Source organism: Carcharhinus amblyrhynchos, chromosome 12 (genome assembly GCF_965287045.1).
Source record: "Carcharhinus amblyrhynchos chromosome 12, sCarAmb.v2.hapA, whole genome shotgun sequence".
In the NCBI taxonomy this organism is placed as follows: Eukaryota; Metazoa; Chordata; class Chondrichthyes; order Carcharhiniformes; family Carcharhinidae; genus Carcharhinus; species Carcharhinus amblyrhynchos.
The window spans coordinates 80,891,549-80,914,691 of record NC_137335.1 but is presented as its reverse complement, the minus strand read 5'-3'; the positions used below and the strand labels follow the sequence as shown (position 1 = coordinate 80,914,691).

Below are 23,143 nucleotides of genomic sequence, written 5' to 3'. Positions count from 1 at the left end.
GTTTTATGGTAGATTCTTAACTCCAGATTTTTTTTATTGATTCAAGTTCTACCACCTGCCATGACAGGATTTGAACCCTGGTCCCCAGAACATTAACTGAGTCTCTGGCTTAATAATCTTGCAATAATACCACTAGGACATTGTCTTTTCTGGAAAATTTTAAACCTGTGATGGTGGTTTTGATGCTCTTGATATCACCCTGAAATGTTTGGGTCCATGGTAAGACTGGGAGCTGTTTATAGATTACTCTAAACCTCTCAGTGAAATGGAGTGATGATATTTGTTCATAAACCAAACTGGGTTATAGTAATAGTTTTGTCTCTATATTGGAAGCTTTGCTAGACTTTCTTGTAAATGTAGGGCGTGGCCATTTAACTCCTTGAGTCTGGTATCCCATTGTTAAAGCTGAAAAATCTTCTGTTGAAATAAAATACATCATGAATTGCATAGCACCTTATTGCGCCTTGCAGAAACATCCCAAAGTGTTTCATGTGGAATGAAATCGTTTCTAATTGCAGTGATTGTTACAGGCAAATGTGGCAATCAGTTTGCTCATTACAAGATCCCACAATTGACAAGATAAAGATGAACCTGTTGGTGGTGGTGGTCCTTGAAGAAAAGTTGTCCAAGATACTTCAGTTATGGTGTTGCACTATCTACTCTTTTCAGTTTTTGCTGGAGACCTTGAGTGAAATAGCCCACACACAGTACTCTCTCTCAGATATCCTTCCTTATTTCTTTAAATGTACATTTCACAATACTGCTGACTGAATTAATGCAAAATGTCTATTGTGCAAGAGATTCTACAAAGTTTCATTATAGTGAAGGAAAATTGCATAAACAAACAACCTCAAGTGATAACATTCGTGGACCTATTTGAAGAAAGATAGTTTATACTATCCTACTGCATTCCTAAGTCATCTGTACCACTCTATTGCATTCCTTTTACGGGAGTGGCTTTTTGCAGGATTGTGCTCGTAAAAAGTAATCGGACTGTGAGATCTATAAGGTTATCTACAATTCAAAAGTTTCGATGATCTGCATGGGGTATTTTAATTCCAAATCAGAGTCTCCTAAACATCCATAAAAACAAAGCACATCTGTGTGATGATTACATTTTCATTCTAAATCTCATTTATTAACGATACCAAGTGATTTTAATGTCTCATCCAAACTTTCCTTTGATGATTAGGCATTCCCTTAGTAATGTACTGATCTTAACATATGAGAGCAACCTTTGATATTTGTTTGCTCAGTTTGTGCCATGGAGTTTGAATCTGTAACCACTTGATTTAGAGGTGAGAGTATCACCAATTGAATCAAGCTAATAAACTGAAATAAAAATGTTATTTCCTCTTTGTCCCATGAAAGTTAACCTGGTAAGAAGAGCATTTGGGTGACATACACACATTACTGCTTTTAAAATGCTTTTGAGATGTTGGGCACCAACTTCGGATGAATTTACTTTTTGCACTACCTAGCCTGAGGAAAAAAAAACTGAGATTTCAAACTGTTTTCCTTCCATATCACCCTGGGGTTTGGTAATTGCGCATAAGATCTCTCATCTATTTGCTACAGGCTGTAATCTGCGCTGCTACTTCATTGCATTTAATTTGGATTTTGGACTGCCCGCTTATCTTTAGTTTATGATTCTTTATCTACACATACTGCAACCATTTTACATACTAATTTTGTGTGCCTAAGGCAGTTGTTTTCCGTTTAAAACCATAAACCTGTTACAGTTAGTTGTAAACTAGAATTTCTCTTAAGTGGTGATCTGAGGGTTAGATGCCATCATGTTACACATGGAAGGTAATTGATTTTTGTTAGTTTTGTTACTGCTGTAGAACACAGAGGATGCTAGAAATGCGGAATTCAGTTAAGATCTCTTCTGAAATGTTATCCCTAAGATACTGACCGACCTGCATATGCAAGGCGTTTTCTGTTTTATCTCAGCTTGTAAACAATTCCTACTTTATCTTTGTTTTAACTGTTATTCAAGCATTGCTTCAGTAATTCTGGATTTAATTGTATAATTGAGATGACCGATCATATTCTGATAATTCGCTGGCAGGATTTGGCTTTGCTAATTTGTGTTGTTGGATTTTTTTTGCAGATGATGAGATCTTACTTCAAGCGAGCGGATCCATTCTTTGATGAACAGGAAAACCACAGCCTGATTGGGGTTGCAAATGTTTTTTTAGAGTTGCTCTTTTATGATGTGAAATTGCAGTATGCAGTACCCATCATTAACCAGAAGGGAGAGGTATGTGACAAACCAGTGCTCTCCATTGATAGCAATTGAAAGGCTGTTTTAGTCAGTGTTCCCTCTCTTGTATTGTGCTTAAAGTAATAAGGGGATAGGAGCCCTGGGAGTTACAATGTATTGGACAATTATCCTTTCACCTTTGGGACCTTAATTTTAAATTAAACGTAACAAAACCTTAAAGTGAGATCCTCAAATTAAATGCAAGGAATTACCTACTTGGTGAGACATTGCTGTATTCCTTTTTTTCTCTTTGACTTGACAAAAATCTGTTCATTGAAATTTTCCAATATCTAGGCATGTCGTTTCTTGTTAAAGCTCAGTGTAAGTCTTAGAGCAAATCATGACAAACAGTATATCTGGGTTTTAATGTTTATGCATTATAATGTCCCTAGGTTGTGTGTTTCTTTTAATTTGCTGTTTATTATATCATCACTGTGGAGAGTGAGAGCTCTGCTCACAGTCAAGTAGGCACCAGCATTAGCTATTAAATTGGCTCTGAAGTGGCTGTACAGATTGAATAGTCTTGAAAGTGAGTCCCTCAGGGCGACCCTTTTGCCATTTTGATTGCTATTCAGAATTGTGACATGTTCTCCACAACTGTGTCTCTTTTGCATCAAGGTTTCCATTGATGTTTTGGAGAAAGGATCAATTTAAAAAGGCAATAATCTATGGAATAAAGGTAGAAACCAGCTGACGATGCACAAGAGGTCAATTGGGACTTGAAAACATAAGCTTGTTTTTCAGATAAATGTTCTTTGTCAGGCTGTAGATTGGCACCCAAAATGTTGAGCATCTTTTCCGTTCAGATTGTGACTGATCTAGTATGTATTTACTGCACTTAAATATTAATTTCAAATTTTCAGCATTTGTAGATTTTCCTGACTGTTTCTGTAAATATGTTCAGTTGTTAGATTTAGAATCCTGTGGAAATTCTGTGCAATTCTGCTTTAAGTTTTAAATATTTTGTCAAATAACTATTCAGTAAAGGAAGGACCATGTTTAATTAAATAATGGGAAGACTAAAGTTATTGTTTTTGGTCGCCACTCCAAGCTCTGTTACCTAGATATTGACTTCATCCCTTTTCCTGGCAACAGACTTGATGTGGAGATGCTGCTGTTGGACTGGGATGGAAACTAGTGCTACCAAATAAACCCGTTGGACTTTAACCGAGTGTTGTGAGACTTCTTACTGTGGCAACATACTGAAACTCAGCCAAAATGTTTGCAACCTTGGTATCATAGTCAACCCTGTGGTGAACTTCTAACTATATACGCGCACCATCCATAAGACTGCCTATTTCCTCCTGGCTGGTGTGTCACATTCTACCTTCCTTATTTGAGGTGATCCACAATGCTGCTGCCCACTTTAATTAGTGCCATGGTCCATTCCCCAGGAACCCCAGTGCTTATTGACCTATATTAACTTCTGGTCAGGCAATAGTCACCCTTGTTTTTACATTCCTCCATGGCATTGATCCTCCCTATCTCTAATCTCCTTCAGCTCCACTACCCTCTGAGATATCGGCAGTCATCTATTTCTGGCCTCTTGGGCATTCTTGATTTTTGACCACCATTACCTGAGACTCGAGCTCTGAAAGTTTTTCTCTGTACCACTTCTGTATCTTACTTTCATCTTTTAAAACGCTCCTTAAAAGTTGACTAAATGTGACCTAGTAACTACTATGGTGTCATCTTGTTTTATAACGTTCTGAAGTGCTGCAACATTTTGTTATATTGCAGGTACGATAGAAAGATATGTTTTAATTGTGAAGGATTTAGCTTGAAGCCAGATGTTCTCTTTTCTGAATGACTGTCTCTAGGTTTGGAAATTGCATTTGTTGAAACTGTCTTCAAAGCTATTTCCTTCAGATGACTGACTGATATCTGTGTAACTGAATCAAATACAAATGCCCTGATCTTGTGAGGTAGCTGACATCTTTGAGGGAAGATGTGTGCATGGCGCTGAAGTCAATGTCGCAATCTGTTCACTTGTTTGAATCAGGCTTCACTGTTCTACAAATGAACACTGTCATTCAGAGCTATGGAGTGGAGTTGACTGTGCATTGACTACACTGCCCTTTGGTTAAAGTATGTCTTTATAGTAAGAGCACTGTCTGTCAATGTCACAAAGGATAACTGGGTTGAGACATTATTCAACCATCCTTTGTGGTATGCATGGCATTTTTATACAGTACCTAAATAGAATCGGAAAGGTTGTTATCTAGTTTCCTTTCGGTGAAGCTGTGCTGTTCACTAGAGAGCCATGCCAGTCGTTGTCAGGTGCCCAACAGAATCTCACTCTTTCAGGAGTTTTTTTTGAGTGTTTTGGGGCAGTGTCTGTGAAATTTTCTTTCGAGTTGTGAATAAACCCTGAAATTCAAAGATATGAGATAATCTTGAGGTATTTTGAGTGAATGTTTAAATCTGACTGTGTTACTGGTCTGATTGTTAGGTTGCAGGACGCCTCCATGTGGAAGTGGTGCGAACGAGTGGGGATCTTAATGATCGAATTGCTGGTGGAGAAGATGCGTTGGACAGTCCAAATGAAAGTGAAACACAGGAGAAAGAAACAGTGCGAACAATAGTCTGCAGAGTAAGTGTGTTTCCTAAAGTGTTCTTTGTTCTGCTGTTGCAGCATGCTCTTTATGGAACTTTGCTGTCTAGAAGTTGATTGAAAACACTAGTCCATGAAGCTTTCCAGCATTGGTTATTTCCGAGATCAGAACGAAGAGACACAGCTTAAAAATGAGGGGTCTCCCATTTAAAATGAAGATGAGAAGCAATGTTTTAAAGTTCAATTTTTAGTGTCACAAGGAGCCTTACATTAACGCTGCAATGAAGTTACGTGAATATCCCCTAGACACCACACTCTGGCGCTGGTTCGGGTACACTGAGGGAGAATTTAGCATGGCCTGTGCACCTAACCAGCACATCTTTCGGATTGTGGGAGGAAACCGGAGCACCTGCAGGAAACCCACGCAGACATGGGGAAAATGTGCAAGCTCTGCACTGACAGTAACCCAAGCCAGGAATCGAACCCAGATCCGTAGTGCTGTGAGGCAGCAGTGCTAACGATTTTCTTAAGGGTTGAGTGTCTTTGGAATTTTCTTCCCCAGGAAGTGTTGGAGACCAGGTTATTGAATATTTGTAAGGCAGAGGGAGATAGATTCTTGACTAACAAGGGGAGTCAACAGTTACTGGGGATAGTGGAACGTGAAGTTGAGGAAACAGTCAGATCAGGCATGATCTTATTGTATGGTGGAGCAGGTTCGAGGAGCCAAATGGCCTACTCTTAATTTGTATGTTTGCTGTTGTAATAAAAATGAACAGCTGTAGGTGATAATCAAAGGTGTATTTAGCTGTCCGAATTGCAGCAAAATTCTCATGTTAACAGTTTTTGTATCAGAAGGCACAACATGAGGGTTGATTGCACAGCAAGTAATTACCAATTAACTTAACTGGTTTAGGGCAGGACATTTGTCAGCTTCATACAGATTTGGTAAGCTAAGTACAAACTAGCAATAGCATTTGGTTAAACATGGTTGATCCATGAGGCACAGTTACAGTTCATTTATCATCACTGTACTCGTCAACAATCAGACTAACTGTTTCTTAAATTGTCTCAAAGCTTTTGTCCTCATTGCTGTGCTTGGATATCCGTTCTACGTTTTGATCATTTTCTTGAAGAGTTAGAATATAAAAAAACTACAGCACAAACAGGCCCTTTGGCCCACAAGTTGCACCGAACATCTCTACCTACTAGGCTTACCTATAAACTAATCCTACTCAATCCTACTAAGTCCCATGTACTCATCCAGAAGTCTCTTAAAAGACCCTATTGAATCCGCTACCTCCACCACCGCCAACAGCCAATTCCGCGCACCCACAACCCTTTGAGTGAAACACTTACCCCTGACATCTCCTCGGTACCTACTCCCCAGTACCCTAAACCTGTGTCCTCTTGTGGCAGCCATTTCAGCCCTGGGAAAAGGCCTCTGAGAATCCACCCAATCAATACCTCTCAACATCTTATACACTTCTATCAGGTCATCTCCCATCCTCCTTCTCTCCAAGGAGAAAAGACTGAGCTCTCTCAACTTATCCTCATAAGGCGTGCCACCCAGTCCGGGCAGCATCCTTGTAAAACTCCTCTGCACCCTTTCAATGGCTTCCACGTCTTTCCTGTAATAAGGCGACCAGAACTGAGCACAGTACTCCAAGTGGGGTCTGACCAGGGTCTTACACAGCTGCAGCATTATCTCCCGACTCCTAAACTCGATTCCTCGATTGATGAAGGCCAGTACACCATATGCCTTCTTAACCACATCCTCTACCTGCGAAGCCAATTTGAGTGTCCTGTGAACCCGGACTCCAAGATCCTTCTGATCTTCCACACTGCTAAGAGTCATACCCTTAATATTATATTCCTTCATACCATTTGACCTGCCAAAATGAACCACCACACACTTATCCGGGTTGAAGTCCATCTGCCACTTCTCCGCCCAGTCTTGCATCCTACCTGTCTCTTGTTCTTGATATAAGGGCCTTTGCCAGTTTGAATCTATTCTACCACACAGCAGTACCCCTGTCAGTACTAACCTGTCCTGCTGGTTCATATTGTTTGTAAACAGTTGGTGCTTTTGCATTTTTTTTTATTCGTCAATGGGATGAGGGTGTTGTCAGCAAGGCCAACCTTTGTTGCCCATCCCTAATTGCCCTTGGACTGAGTGATGTCCTAGGCCATTACAGAGGGCAATGCAGATCCATTGCTGTGGGTCTGGAGTCTTGCGTAGGCCAAACATAACATAAGAAATAGGAGCAGGAGTAGGCCACCTAGCCCTTCGAGCCTGCCCCGCCATTCAATAAGATCATGGCTGATCTGTCGTGGCTCAGTTCCACATTCCCGCCCTCTCCCCATAACCCTTAATCCCCTCTCTTATCAAAAACCCATCAACCCGTGTCTTAAAAATATTTAGCGAGGTAGCCTCCACCACTTCAACGGGCAGAGAATTCCAGAGATTCACCACCCTTTGAGTGAAGAAGTTCCTCCTCAACTCTGTTCTAAACCGCCCCCCCCTTTATCTTGAGGCTGTGCCCCCTAGTCCTACTATCCTTTCTGAGCGGGAAGAGTGTCTCCACCTCTATCCTATCCATCCCATTCATCATCTTATACGTCTCAAAGGTAAGGATGGCAGATTTCCTTCTCAAGTGACATTAGAGTGTCAGATGGATTTTTGCAACGATTAATTGCAAGATCACCATCACTGAGACTAGCTTTATATCCCAGATTTATTAATTCTGTTTAAATTCCACCAGCTGCCATGGTGAGATTTGAACCTGTGCACCCAGAGCAATGGCTGGACCTCTGTTACTGATCCAGTCACATCAACACTGTGCCAACATCTTCCTGCCATTAATCTCAGAAAAACAGTTTGTATGCTAAATGAATACACTGGTGAAAACAATAATGTGTAATTTTGTTTAACTAATTTCCTCCGCTAGATTAAAATTCTTCAGGCTACAGGCTTGCCTCGACACCTGTCGAACTTTGTTTTCTGCCAGTATACCTTCTGGGATCAGACTGAACCAATCATTGTTGCACCAGAGGTGGACCCTTCCTCCTCAAGTTCTGCTGGCAAGGACCCGGAGTGCATGGTTGTTTTTGACCACTGTAAGGTGAGGGAGTAACTCTTAGAACATCATCTGACTTGTGTTGCATCTGCCAATTTGCCTAGGTGTTTAGCTTGGCTTTGTAGAGAGGCTTCAGATTGAAACAATTTCTACATTGGATGTCAAAAAGCTGAGGATCTTTGCACATTTTGCTGCAAGGCAGTGGTGGTGTGTTGAGGGGTTAGTGTGCTCATAGCAAGTGAACTTTGGTGCTGATGTACTTTGTCCCTCTTGCCATAGCTTGAGTTGATTCAGGACATTCTCTAACAGGCACGAATAATCTTCAGCATGCTACAATTGCATGGCAGGTCATTGAATAGCTGAGGAAATAAATTTGTTATTGATGAAAAGAAGGGCACGTTGCTGAAACCTTGTACTCATCAGGATAAATGCAAGAATACCAAATTTCAAGCAATCACAACAACTTATACCACACGAGAAAAGGGTGCTGATTGGTTTGCAGATTGACAGTGATTGGTTGAAGTGTATCCATGGAGAAAGCAACAGGGAACTATAGGCTCTCCAAGCTTCTTGGTAATTCTAAACTAAAACTAAATTTTATTTATGTCACAAGTAGGCTTACATTAACATTGCAATGAAGTTACTGTGAAAATTCCCTAGTTGTCGCACTCTGGTGCCTGTTCAGGTGCACTGAGAGAGAATTTAGCACGGCCAATGCACCAAACCAGCACATCTTTGGACTGTGGGAGGAAACTGGAGGAAACCCACATAGACACAAGAAGAATGTTTGGAAATTCCAAAAGATCCAAAACTTGAACATATTCCTTTTGTTTGTAAAAAATAGGTCCCTGCATATGAATACATTTTGCAAGTATAAATAAACCACATTAGGAGCTCAACTGATTATCTTAAGTTGGTTGTTAGTGTAGCTGTTAGTTTGCTTGAGTTGTTTAGCAAGTCTTGCCCAATCACATAATTAAATGTACCTGTAGACATTTTAGGTCTTGCAAGAGGTGGGCTGTTAAGTATGGCCTGTACTGTGCCTATTGCATACAGCCAAAGGGCCATGCCTCGTATAAGGAATCTGTTCAATTTGGCATTCTTTCCTCTGTCCTGATGAGTGCAAGATAGCAAGCTTTGGCAACATCTGTCTTTACAACAGTAGATAAGTTACTGTAACTCTTCATTAAACATGGAACTATACAGAAGAGATAAACCTATCTCTTTCAGTTACGGATTAACCTATTGCGTATTGCATTTTCTGTGTTTTCTGATCTTTGATTTCCAGCTATCTCATTATTTCAATATTCAAAACATATACAGGATATAAACTGTTAACATTGTCAAATCTGGGCTAATGTGCCTGAAAACTAACATGTATGTTCTAGAAAATGTACCCATGTGAGTAGCAGTATATTGTGTGTTGGATGTTGGCACTTTGCCTTAATCTATAATTCTTTCCACTATCTTGATTAGGAATTCTCAGTCAATCTTTCTGAAGATCTGTTGGAGTATCTCTCGGAAGGTGCACTGGCATTCCAAGTATACGGACATAAATCACGTGATTCTCGGAAAAATCCTTCCATATGGGACTTGGGAATAATACAAGCCAAAACGAGATCCCTGCGGGATAGGTGAATATAGAGACATTGGATATCAATGTCCATTAGATTATACTCTACCACCTTGTGTAGAAAGTATTATTACAAACATTGGAAGCTATCTCGTACTGAAAACGGATGAAATTTTAAAGTAATTATTTCACTGTTTCCGTAGCTGCCTCCTATTCTGTTGCTGTCTCTCAAGTTATTTCTTCTTTTTGTTGACTGTTCCAACATTGTCTTCCCCTGGTCTCTGGCTCATGTTCAATTTTCTAATTTCGTCTCCATTTAAATTGGTTTATTATTATAAGTGGAGGCAGCACAGTGGTTAGCACTGCTGCTTCACAGTGCCAGGGGTCTGCGTTCGAGCCCCGGCTTGGGTCACCATCTGTGTGGAGTTTGCACGTTCTCCCCATGTCTGTATGGATTTCTTCCGGGTGCTCCGCTTTCCTTCCACATTCCGAAAGACGTGCTGGTTAGGTGCATTGACCCAAACGGGCGCCAGAGTGTGGTGACTAGGGTAATTTCGCAGTAACTTCGTTGCAGTGTTAATGTGAGCCTTACTTGTGACTAAACTGAGAAATATTATTCAACCATGCCTTTCTCGATTTCAATTTTTTAAGCAACACATTCTACCAAAAGAACTACACAAATCATTCAGCAAAACTTGATTAGCGAGGTACAGCCATTAAAGCAATCACTTATCCAACCATAAGTATTTTCAATCGAACAAATTCATAAAAATATTACAAAGCGAAGCATAAATTAGTTGTTTCAGCCAATCTCAGTTGGTAGCTCTGGCGCCGGATTCATTTTTGTAATTCTTCCGTTCAATTTATTACCCTCCATTACAACATACCATCTCTTGCCAAGTGTTATTGACACAGGGTACCCTTCCTGGGAAAATAACCAGGCAAAATCTGCATCATTCCCAGGGAATACCACAGTTGTATTAAATTGAGAAGCAATTGTACAGGTGTCCGTCTGCTGGACTTCGCTTTCTAAAGACCAGGACTACGGTTCCCAGTATCGTGCTATTCATGATTGGGTCTTCAGTACACATAGAATGGAATGTAAATTACACAACATTTGGACTGCATGAACTTTTTCCTCCCCTATAGTAAATCGATGTCAATGTGCTGAGTAAATTCTATGAAATTAGTGTGTTGGGATTTAACCTTTAAAACAAAAAACTGATTTATTTTGGTGTTCTGCTCATATACAATATGATGCAACACTTTATGTAATAACAGGAGGAAGCAATACTGAATTATGTTCAAACCAGTATCAAAATAAACCCCTATAAGTTATAATAAATTTTGTATAAAGATCACCACTGGCAGATGGCACAATGGTTAGCACTGCTCCCCCACAGTGCCAGGGACCTGGGTTTGAATCTGATCTTGGGTGACTGTGTAGTGTTTGAATGTTCTCCGTGTCTGCATGCGTTTTCTCTGGGTGCTCTTGTTTTCTCCTAAGGTCCACAGATGTGTAGGTTAAGTGCATTGGTCATGCTAAATTGCTCCTTAGTGTCCAAAGATGTGTAGGTTAGATGGATTGGTCATGGTAAATGCACGGGGATACGGGGGAGGTGGGTGAGGGTAAGATGTTCTTTCAGAGTGTTGGTGCAGACTTGATGGGCTGAATGGCCTCCTCTTGCGCTGTACGGTTTCTAATAATGTGCTTTCTAGGTGGAGCTTGGGTGACTATTGAATTTAGCCTTTGCTCAATGAATGATTTATATACCCGAGTGATTAAATGCTCCTTTAAAAACATGTACATCTACAGGTGGAGTGAGGTGATGAGAAAGGTAGAGCTTTGGATCCAGATCTTGGAACTGAATGAAAATGGAGAGTACGTTCCTGTGGAGGTGACCCCCTCGAAGGACGTTTCCACTGGTGGCATCTTTCAACTACGACAGGTAAACGGGAGGCAGGAGTGGAATCTCGCACTAAAGTGGGCTTCTGTGATAGAAGTCTGAAATTCCTTTTGGATTTTAGTGTTGAGGTGGTGAGAACATGGTTTTAGCATGAGGAAAATATAAGAATCATTCAGATAAGATCCTAGTCAGATGGGTTGATTTTTGTATGAGCAACACTGACAATATAGTGTTTATTCCCTTTCCTTAGTCAACCTGAACACATTATGCTTTAGTCCTGAACCCATATGCTTTAGTCACATACTGTAGAATTGGAGTCCCACGTAAGCCTGAATTGGAGGAGAGGTGTTAATGTCTTACTAATTACATCAAGGTTTAATAGCAATTACTTTATTATGGTTTGATGGCATTTATGCTGTTAAACAGCTGATGTGCCTTTGTACATTTGATCTTTTGTTAATTTATCTCCTTATCTTGTTGGCTTAATCAGAAGATATAAATGGGAATAGCTGAGACACTGGACTAAGTAAATCAACTCTCCAATTAAAAAACAGCTATATGTCTTGGTTTTAACTTCAGCTTGTGTAGATTTGATTAACTTAGGGAATGATGCACTCTTTTTTCTGAGGGATATTTGTGAACCAGTTGGGTTGTCAAAGCAATTTGACAGCATTTTCTGATAACTAGCTTACAAATTACCAGATATTTTCCTGTTCCGTTTTTCAGTGGTGGAATTAGCTCTTAAGATCTGGGTTGCATGTCTAGTCCACTACTAGACTCCATTTCCTGGGTTGAGTTTCAAGTTTTGTTTTTTATAACTAAATTTCATCAGTGTAGGTGATCATTATGTCAGATTTCAGATAATAGAGGCAAAAGGAATCGAGGATTTTTTCTTTTGTGCATTTTTCTGATCCATATCCTGTTTATCTTTCCAAAGAAATGGCAATCACTAGAGCATTTGCATCGCTATTAGGCATTAATTGCTTTTATATTTCCTCTTGCTTTATCATTGCAACTGACTCCCAAATAACGGGTCTTACACATCTGATGTCAAAAGTCTTGTGCTTTGGGAGTCAGTAATACCAACACTGCATATGACTTGGAATTATGGAAAAGTTTGTTGCAAGCAAAATTCTAAAATGTTGCAAGATACTAACAGGCGAGGAGGGTCGCTAAGCACACCTTAGTTCATTTGTTTGCAAAGAGACAAGATCATCACTACAGCACTCAATAACGTCTGAAAATAATTTCAGAATGTTTACCTGCACTACTCTAGTATGTATTCCATTCAATGCCTTGATCACTTCATAAACAGAACTTCCTGACATTATCCTTAAACTTGTATTTTACTCATGCTCCCAACCGATTTTCATGTTTTAATTATTTTGCCTTTCCAAACGATTTCACTGTTTTGTGTATCTTTATAAGATGATTTCTCAGACAGACATGACTTTTCAAGGCTAAACCACCCATGTTTTTCCAGTCTTTGCTTGTAGTTCAGCTTTCTGACATTCTGTATCAGGTTTCTGTCTCTTCTGTACATTGCCTCCAGAGGATAAATGTCCCCTTAACCACCATATTCAAGGTACAAACTGTTGAGAATACTGTGCTGTCTGATCATGACTCCGCCTGACTAATATACTATTCTTTTGGCTATTGGGTTCGGTATTCTGTTAGCTTTGTTGATTGGAATTCTATAGTTAACTGGACATGTCGAGCCTACTAAGTTTCCTAGATATTGTTCAGCTACATCTGCAGCCAATTCAGCACCATTCGTGGAGTATGCATTTAATCATTTTTCTTTCCTGTGTGCACTACCTTACATTTGTTTGCATGAAGTTTAATCTATCATTACCTGCTGTCTCTTTCTCATTTCATTGAATGTCTCTGACTCCAACTGCCTTCTCCATAAAATCCTAACAGGTGCACAGACTTGATGCATGGGTGATCTTTCCTCTGGCTCGGGATGTCTAGAACAAGGGGTCACTGTCTCAGGCTACAGGGTAGTTCATTGAGGAATGAGATGAGAACTTATTTTACTCAACAGTGGTGAACCTGTAAAGGCCAAGTCATTGGATATATTTAACAAGGAAATAGATTTCTTGATGCTAGAAGCTGTCAAAGTGTAGAGTAGAGCTTGGGAGTATAGTGTTGAGATAGAGGGTCAGCTATGATTTTATTGAATAGCAGCAGAGCAGGCCAAATGGTTCAAATAGCCTACTTCTCCATTTTCTATGTTTGTAGGTTGGTCTTGTCTGCAAATTTCACTGATATGCATTGAGAGTCTGAATCCAAGTTACTGATGTAGGTGAGAAACATAGTGACTCCAACACCAATCTCTGGGCACCTGGTACCTCCACATCTGACATATAACCCCTTTGACAAGTTTGTGTTGCTTTCCACCCTTCAGCCAATTTATATAACCTGTACCCAAAATATGAATAAATACACCAATTACTTTGTATATGGAATTTTTACATGTATGTTTTGGAAGTTCAAGGCACAACTCATCAAGTTCATTTGAATGTCACAGTGGTTGTTCAAACAGGAACTCCTGATTGTCACTGTTTACTAAATATTTTTGGACAAATGATCTTACGATTTATTTCTTATGATCTATATATGAATTTGAAATATGCCCCCAAGGCCTATAGTTGTCTGTCTCTGCTGTGCCCTGCTTTTTGAGTGTGAACAATATATCAACTTGCATAAAAATCTTTCTTCTGTTGCCTTGCAGGGTCAGTCTCGACGTATTCAAGTTGAAGTAAGGTCAGTTCAAGACTCTGGGACGCTGCCTTTAATTACTGAAGCAGTGTTGTCTGTTGCTGTGGGATGTGTCAAAACCAGACCAGCTAAAAACCAGAAATATCAAGATATCCACTTGGTAAGAGGCTAAAGGTCTGTTGCTGTTGGTAATAGCAGTGCAATTTAAAGTGATAAATTAGGAATGGCACAGAAGGAGCGTATAACATGGCATTAAAGTAAACTGCTAAACCCACTGTTTTATTTAAAGAAATTGGACCTAAGATGAGTTTGGCCTGAAACATTTGATTGGAAGCAGATAAAATGAGAATATTGAGAAAACCGATTATTATTTATTAGTGTCATGTGTAGACTTGCATTAACAGCGCAATTAAGTTATTGTGAAAATCCTGTTGTAGCCACATTCTGTTGCCTGTTCGGGTTCATTGAGGGAGAATTTAGTATGGCATGTGCACCTAACCAGTATGTCTTTCAGTCTGTGGGAGGAAACCAGAGCATCCAGAGGGAGCCCATGCAGACAAGGGGAGAACATGCAGACTCTGCACAGACGGTGACCTAAGCCAGGAATTGAACCTGGGCCACTGCGCTATGGGGTGGCAGTGCTAACCAGTGTGCTGCCCCATTCATCTGCAGAAGTTGATTCTAATTTAAAATCATTGAAATCTCTGCTACTGCTTTTGGTTTCCTGTTGCTTGGTTCTAATTAAATTCTTTAGGTGCCAACTCTCCCTAGAACAGTGAGGTCTGAATGGTGCCGGTCCTGCTCCTTGAACTTAATGCATACTATCCAGCTGTGAAGTAAACACGTTGTCCTTGTTAATTTGATCCTGGCTAATTGAATTGTTCACCCAGTTTATAAATTTGCATACCATTATGAACATTTCTTTGACGTTTGTTTTCACTTTTTACACAGGAAGAAGAGGATGACATGGACAGTTACCAGGTATGGTTTGATTGTTTTTGAATTACTTGCCTTCATTTCATGCAAATTGTTCTCTATCAGCAGTCAGTTATACAATAGCACCATATCTGTTGGAAATCTCCTTTAGTCAAGACTAAGGGCTTGAATAACTATTTCAGCGCAGGTAGCTGGGGTTAGATTGGGGCTAGTTGTTTGCTTTCCCTTGGCCAGGTTGTTCTTGCTTTAAACATGTTCAGTGGAATAAAACTAACTACTCGCTCTTACGTATTTATTTCATGCCCAAACTCCAGTCACAAAAGAGTATTCGGTACTGTACTGATGCAGCATTTTTTCATTTAGCACATCAGCCATTCTTAGAAAAGATGAAGCGCTGAAGAGGGTCAATTTTGTGTTAAGAATCCATATTCATTAAGGATTAGATCTAGATTGTCAATTAATTTTGGTAAAAAATGAAAGGATAAAAGACCCTTTTCTTTAGCTTTGACAAAGAGTCATCGGGACCCGAAACGTCGACTCTTTTCTCTCCTTCCAGATGCTGCCAGACCTGCTGAGATTTTCCAGCATTTTCTCTTTTGGTTAATGAATTTTAGTTCTTGGGCTAAAACCCTAAAATCAAAAGAAAGGTAGTAATTTATAATAACATGAATTTTCGCTGATTAACCTTTTGGAAAGAAGTTATAGCAGACAAGAAATTACTTTGAACTGGAGAGATGACAAGGGGCAGAGGGAACCCATGCAAACACAGAGAGAATACTGCAGACTCTGCACAGATGGGTGACCCAAGCCAGGAATTGAACCCAGGTCCCCTGGCACTGTGGGGCAGCAGTGCTAACCACTGTGCCGCCGTGTCACCCCATTAGCCTGCAAATGTTAATTCTAATTTTCTTGTAGGAAAGGGATTTGGAGAAACTGCGTCGGAAATGGTTAACTGCATTGACTAAGAGGCAGGAATATCTTGACAAGCAGCTCCAGAAACTCGCTTGTAAACCCAGTAAGTGAAGCAAGCTCATCATGGCTAATCATTCAACTCAATAGCCTGATATCCACCACCCACCCCCCCCCCACCATGTTCTTCAATACTGTTTGCCTTAAGTGCTATATCTAACTGCTTCTTGAAAACATTCAATATTTTGGCCTCAATTATTTTCTGTGGTAGTGAATTCCGCAGGCTGACCACTCTCTGGGAGAAGAAATTTCTCCTCATCTCTGAGCTAAACTGTCTACCATGTGTCATCAGACTGTGACTCCTGGCTCTGGACACCTACCATCAGGATCATCCTTTTTGCATCTACTCTGCCTAGTCCTATTAGAATTTTATAGGTTTCTATGAGATCCCCTCCTCATTCTTCTGAACTCCAGCTTGCTTATTAATCCCCATGTTATATTGGCCCAGATGTTATATGAGCCCAGATATAATGCATAAATTAGACGTGTGATGTCTTGTCTCGTTCTTGGTTGGTCAAGTATGAGTTCTGATGGAATGCATGTGTTGGCAGTCACCTGTCCTATTCTGTATTGATGGAACATGAATCTTAGTATAGTGCTGTGGTGGCCTGTTTACCCCTCACTTTGTCAAAGCCAAGTGTGAATTCAATATCGTGTTTCTTGCAGATAAGTCTGAAGACGATGCAGACCGTGAGGCACAGTTGTTGGAACGAAGATTGACACTAACGGAGGAGAGGAATGCTGTAATGGTCCCATCAGCTGGGAGTGGAATCCCAGGGTCCCCAGCAAAATGGTTTGTCTGCAAAATTATTTAAGAAAAATGGAGTCCTTGTGCTGAATTTTACTGGCCCTCAGGTGGCTGGGGGCGGGTTTGCTGATAAAATTGCAGGGAACTATATCGGGTCAACTATCCAGCATGGTCCAGCATTTTATTGATGGTGTGACTGGAAGTGGTCTGCTTGTGCCAAGGAGGTGGGCATTTGACTTGCATATATAATGGTCCAATTGGGAGCTGTTTGACAGTGCACTTGACAACTTGGAGCGACCCCGCCACTTGCCATCAATGTGAGGAAGCTGCCTGGAGATGGCTGCCAAGATGTTGTGGGGGCGGTTTATAAAGCAAAGAAGAGGCCATGGGCAGAGAAGGAAGTGCCTTGTGCCTTAGCTTGCTGTAACCACCATTTCCTTGAAGTCTGCAAAACTGTCGGGTCTCTGATTGGACCAGCACACTTGAGGGTGAGCCACCATCCTTAATATGATGGTAGCCCTGGCGGCCCCTACTTAATTGGCTGCTATCCATAAAGTTTGGTCTAACCACCTGCCAAAGCCATTATCCTCACTCCATGCTGCCTGTGGGCAAAAATCCAGACCCTGTTTCTCTGGCTGACTAAAAGCCCTAACTTCAAAATTCCAAATGCCTTTTCTTCCTTGCAGAAGCAAATGGATCATTTCTTTCACTTCCCTCCCTCCAGATCTAAACAGTCTTTAAAAAAAAGTCACTTTAAAGTATGTTTTGATCTTGGCAGATTTTGTTTTGCTGAATGTACCAGTGTGTTCCAAGTCAAATACATTGTTAGCTTCAGCCTGAAGAAATTTACAATTTGAGACACTTGCAGTTTTGTGAACAAGTAATTAGTGTGTATTTGTACAGGTTAATGCATACTAAATATTCAAAGTAAATATTCAATTTTGTGCAAGGAACAGTTTCCCAATAATTGCATGTTGATTTTTTAATTTCCAAACATTCTGATTAGCCAAACATGAAAATGAGATGTTTTCCTTTTAAAACTGTTTAGAATTATCCAATGATTCAAATGGCATGACTTAAAATTAACATGGTCAGTTATGGCATTGAGTAATAATTCATTTTTTTAGTATCTTTTATCACTTGGAACGCCAAAATTTTTTTAACCATTGTTTTGTGAATCATGCTCCACAATTTCACTCGAGTTGCTAGTTTACAGTAACTGAGGCAGATTTTAATTTTTACTGTTCGGAGTTCTGGGGTTTTAGCTGGCAGTTTGGACTCAAATTTTGTAACTCCGTCCATTTTCTCGTGAAGATTGTAAATTGCTTATCCCCTTTTATATTGATGTATTTTTGGCATTTCTTGCAGGAGCCCAGCAGCTGGAATGGAAACACATGTTCCTGTTGTTTTCCTTGACCTAAATGGTAAATTTTGCATGGTTTCTTCTCTTCTGCACCAGATGAAAGAGGGGAAATAATGTTTTTTTTCTTAATTTGGAGGATGGGTAAGCCATCTGATTTTAGCAGCATCACTTATATGCTGACAAATTAATAGAAACATACTTACTATGATACAATGTATAATGAAGATTTTTTTGCTGGAAATTTGTAGTAATTTTATTACCATTAGCTAATCTACGTATATTTGAGTTAGAGAGGGGGCTATTATTTCTCTTCTTTCTACTCTAATTGTATTAGGTTTCATATACTGTTGATAACCTATCTAGGTACAATAACTAGAAGCAGCATGTTTTCTAAGCTTTCAATTGGTTCCAGAACTTTGAATCTTGGAAGTTCCACCTTCATTTCACAAGTTTTCCCCACAAGAGCCTAGAGGAGAATTACAGAAGAAAGTCATTCGGCTCATTGTGTCTGTGCTAGTTTTTTCAAACGACAGTCGGATTAGTCTCATCTTCCAGGCTCTTTCCCCATGTCTCTGTTCTTTTTCTCAATCAAGCATTTATCCAATTACATCATGTCAGTTTCTGCTGAATCTATTTCTGCCATCTTATCTGACCATGTATTCTAAATTCTAACCATTCATTGTGTCAAAGGTTTTTCCTCATATTGCTTCCAGTTCTTCAGCTTTCACTGCCTGGTTGCAGACTTTTGAGCAACTGGAAACAATTTCTCTTCATTTAGTGAACCTCCTCTCAAATGTCTTATTGGCTTTCTCAGCTGTATGGAGGAGATTTTTTTAAAGCATGTGGCAACTTCCAGAGGGCTTAGAGAGACAGCCACATCAATCAGGATAAAAATGCACTTCCCGATGTGCAAGTCAGTCAGTAATTTGCCAGGGCTGACATAAGTATTGGGGTTCCCTGGACACCTGCTGAGCTCATCCTTATCATCTCTTCCTCACCCATTCCCTACCAGAGTAGGGGAGGCAATGACCCAGTGGTATTATCGTTAGACTATTAACCCAGAAACTCAGCTAATGTTCTGAGGACTCAAGTTCAAATCCTGCCAAGCAGATGGTGGAATTTGAATTCAATATAAAAAATATCTGGAATTAAGTGTCTCCCAATGAACATGAAACCATTGTCGATTGTTGGAAAAACCCATCTGATTCACTAATGTCCTTTAGAGAAGGAAATCTGCCATCCTTACCTGTTCTGCCCTAAATGTGCTCCAGAGCTACAGCAATGTGATTGACTCTTAACTGCCCTCTGAAATGGCCTGGAAAGCCACACAGTTCAAGGGCAGCTAGGGGTGGGCAATAAATGCTGGCTAGCCAGTGATGTCCATGTCCCATAAATGAATTAAAAAAAAAGTTTGCCCTGATCTCAGTTCTTCTTTTACACATTACTCTGGCTGATTCCTGATTTCAAATACCAGTTGCACCAAATCAAATTTTTCAGTTCCCTCTTGAGTAGTTGGAAGGGAAAGAGTGAAGGGAAACTGAAGAAGCAATGAATGCCTTTCTACAAGCCTTTCTTTCATTTTGCCAAGACCACGGATGTTATGAAGCTTGGCTAATCATCACTCCCTACCAACAAGCATGTTCTGAACACAAGGGAGGAATGGCATTAACTAGGGGGAGAATATGAATGTGAATTTAATTAAAAAAAAAACTAAATGCCAACAGATGTTATCCTTTTATTTAGTTTAATGTTGCTGCTATTTTCTGTTTGTTTTACTTACCCACCAATAGCTGATGACTTCAGCTCTCGTGAAGATCTGGATGGACCAGAACCTGGTGCATTGGATGCCAGCCTTGTTGATGAAGATGATGATGATATTTTTGAACTTCAGATTGCAAAGCATCATGATCCAGAGGTGACATATTTCTCCGATTTCAATTTAAAATATTGACCGTTCCTCAAATGAAATAAACTTCTCAAAGTGTGGAGCAAGGCAGAATATTGGACAGCAAGCAGTAAAGGAAGGGGAATTTGAGAGAGAAAAGGAGTTTATGGGTTGTATTTGAAGTCAGGAAGGAATATAGTAAAATAAGCGATAAAGATTCTGTAGTCAGAAAGGAACAGAAATTATGATGGTCTTGTGATGGATGAAGATTTGTTTTTATTTTGAAAGGCTGGAGGAGAATAAGGAAAGAAATGAAGAGTCATTCGTGGTATGGTTTTGCAGCAAGTATTTCTCCATTAGTATATAACGAACCCAAAACTGAACCAGCCTCAACATAAACTACTGCAAAATTAATCCACTCAAAAAGAATTAAAATTCTTGTATCAAACTGTAAGAGCTATGCTAAGTGTAACTGAATGGAATGGGTGCTGTGTTTGAAGTGAAAAGTAAAAAGTTATTAGTTTCACAAATAGGCTTACATTAACACTGCAATGAAGTTACTGTGAAAATCCCCTTATTGCCACACTAGGGTGCCTGTTCGGGTACACTGAGGGAGCATTTAGCACAGCAATGCACCTAACTAGCACATCTTTCAGACTGGGAGGAAACCGGAGGAACCCACACAGACACAGGGAGAACGTACAGACTCCACACAGACAGTGACCCAAGCTGGGAATTGAACCAGGATCCCTGGTACTATGAGGCAGCACTGCTAATCACTGTGCCACCGTGCTCCCTCAAGATGATGGCATTGTGGTAATGGACTAGCAATCCAAAGGCTTGGGCTAATGTCACAGCAACTGGTGGAATCTGAGTTCAGTTAATTAATAATAATCTGGAACTGAATCACAGTCTCCGTAATGGTGCCATGAAACTATCATTGATTGTGGTCAAAACCCATTCCTTCCAGAGTGTTCTTTAGAGAAAGAAATCTGCTGTCATTATCAGGTCTGGCCCACTTGTGAGTCTAGGCCCAGACTTTTGACTGTCCTTTGAAATGGCCCAGCAAACCACATGGTTTTACCAAACATGGTACCCAAGATATCAAAATTATGGAGTTCCCTGCCTAGCAGCAGTATGAGAATACCTGTACCAGAAGGACTTCAGTGGTTTGAGAAGGTAGCCCACCTCCCACCTTCGCGAAGACAATTAGGGATGAGCAAGAAATGCCAGTCTTGCCTGTGACATGCAGATACCAAGAAAGAATAAAAATAAGCTTGTCTCTAATGTGTAACTGAAAGATAGTATGTAATGCTGAATACCAGTGTCCATCATTCCCTGATATCTTATATTTTATAATATATTTGGACTTATTTTATTGCGTAATTGCTGCATGAACTAATAATTTATCCATGGTAAATTCTGCACAGTAATGTCTTTTAACATTGTTTGGACAAGGTGAAAGCAGAGGCTTCCTGGGACTCCAATGTCCATAACTGTTCATCCTTGAGCAAAGGAACTCCAGTCGACGAGCGTGTTTTCCTCATCGTGAAGACGGTGGTGCAGCTCAGCCACCCTGCTGAGATGCAGCTGGTGTTACGCAAGCGCATCTGTGTCAATGTCTACAGTCGGCAGGTATAAGCTCAAGAAAATCATCTGTTTGTTCTGATAAAATTGGAGCGTTTCCTTTTGCTCTACCTGAGCTCCTCAATTCAGTAGAAAATAGGGATCAATTCAAAATAGCGGGCAGGCTAACAAGAATTCAAGATTTGAGATAGAAAGCCAGCTAGCCAGCTGTTTACAAAGATACAGACAAATGTGAATTACGTCATACAGACTACGGCACACCCAGTGTGGTGTCCATATAATTTTAACCAAGAAATCTTTTCGGATGTTGGAGTTGATTTAATTGCTCCTGATTTAAGGAAAGATGAATAAAAGCAAATTACTGTGGATGCTGGAATCTGAAACCAAGAGAGAAAATGCTGGAAAATCTCAGCAGGTTGGGCAGCATCTGCAAGGAGAGAAAAGAGCTGACTTTTCGGGTCCAGACAACCCTTTGTTAAAGCTTTCACAAAGGGTCATCTGGACGCTAAACGTCAGCTTTTTTCTGTCCTTACAGATGCTGCCAGACCTGCTGAGATTTTCCAGCATTTTATCTCTTGGGTTAAGGAAAGATGAAGTCAGCTAGTTTGCTCCTGTTTGCTACCTGGTGGCCCTGCTAGAAAGTGTGCTGCCATAAGCATTAATTGAGGATATGCTTGGGCTCTCATCTGATAGCTAGTGAGAGGGAATAGCTTATCAACACTCACTGAAGCACGTGCAAAAAATTATTAGCTGCTGGAGGGCAGCTGCACCTGTAACATAATGTAGGTTAAGCTTTAGTATGTTGATGCTCATTTGAAAAGCAGCAGAAACTTTGAACATTGCTCTTTGCTACCACCTTAAGCTTTGGCAGCTGGGTTGTACAGGAAGATGATGTGGATAACAGATTGGGGCAAACAGCAACTCCAGCCCTGTGACTTTCTTAGCTTGGTTTACACTCTCTGAAACATAATTCCTGCACGCATAGGACACACAGCTAATACAAAGAAAAAACACATATTTAGGGTGCTGATATAAACTGCCAGTCTTGGAAAGGATGAAAAGCCACAGTACTACAGATTGCCAGGAGCTCACTGTGCGATTGATTTGCAGTTAGTGTCTGCTCTGGATGGATTGGGGTGAAACTTATTAACATGTATCTTTTATATTAAAACAAAATATTATTACAGGGTTTTGCACAAAACTTCTTGAGACGAATGTCCCACAAAAGTACACTTAATGCATGTGGTGTGACCTTTGAGATCGTCTCCAATATTCCAGAGGTACGTAAGTAATAAATATCACAGTTTGATGCTCTGTGAGCTTTTTAAAAAAGTGTATCACCTTATGAGTGTTTTTTGTGGTTATTGAATAATAGGATCTTCAGAATATCTGAATGTTATGAATAGTGAAAGGATTGCTCCAGGGAAGGCGGTTCGGCAAAAGTATATAATGCTGCCTGCAAGTCTTTTCGGTACAATATTATCTATATGTGATGTATACACTACTCAAAGGTTATTTTGGAGCCTTGTGGAAGTCCTGCTGGGGAACCCG

General features: G+C 40.2%; 1 protein-coding gene across 4 annotated transcripts in view; it reads left to right on the top strand.

Annotated features, from left to right (window-relative positions):
* Positions 1–23,143, top strand: part of LOC145351150 (kinesin-like protein KIF13B) — a 166,743-nt gene that overhangs the window by 119,525 nt on the left and 24,075 nt on the right. For all 4 annotated transcript variants that reach the window (XM_080200824.1, XM_080200823.1, XM_080200822.1 and 1 more), the window contains 13 exons: positions 2,117–2,266; positions 4,722–4,862; positions 7,772–7,945; positions 9,377–9,534; positions 11,290–11,422; positions 14,118–14,264; positions 15,056–15,085; positions 15,956–16,055; positions 16,676–16,802; positions 18,126–18,181; positions 19,911–20,035; positions 21,464–21,640; positions 22,780–22,872. In XM_080200824.1, the coding sequence (XP_080056950.1) occupies positions 2,117–2,266; positions 4,722–4,862; positions 7,772–7,945; positions 9,377–9,534; positions 11,290–11,422; positions 14,118–14,264; positions 15,056–15,085; positions 15,956–16,055; positions 16,676–16,802; positions 18,126–18,181; positions 19,911–20,035; positions 21,464–21,640; positions 22,780–22,872 (1,611 nt within the window). The remainder of the gene's footprint in view (positions 1–2,116; positions 2,267–4,721; positions 4,863–7,771; positions 7,946–9,376; positions 9,535–11,289; positions 11,423–14,117; positions 14,265–15,055; positions 15,086–15,955; positions 16,056–16,675; positions 16,803–18,125; positions 18,182–19,910; positions 20,036–21,463; positions 21,641–22,779; positions 22,873–23,143) is intronic.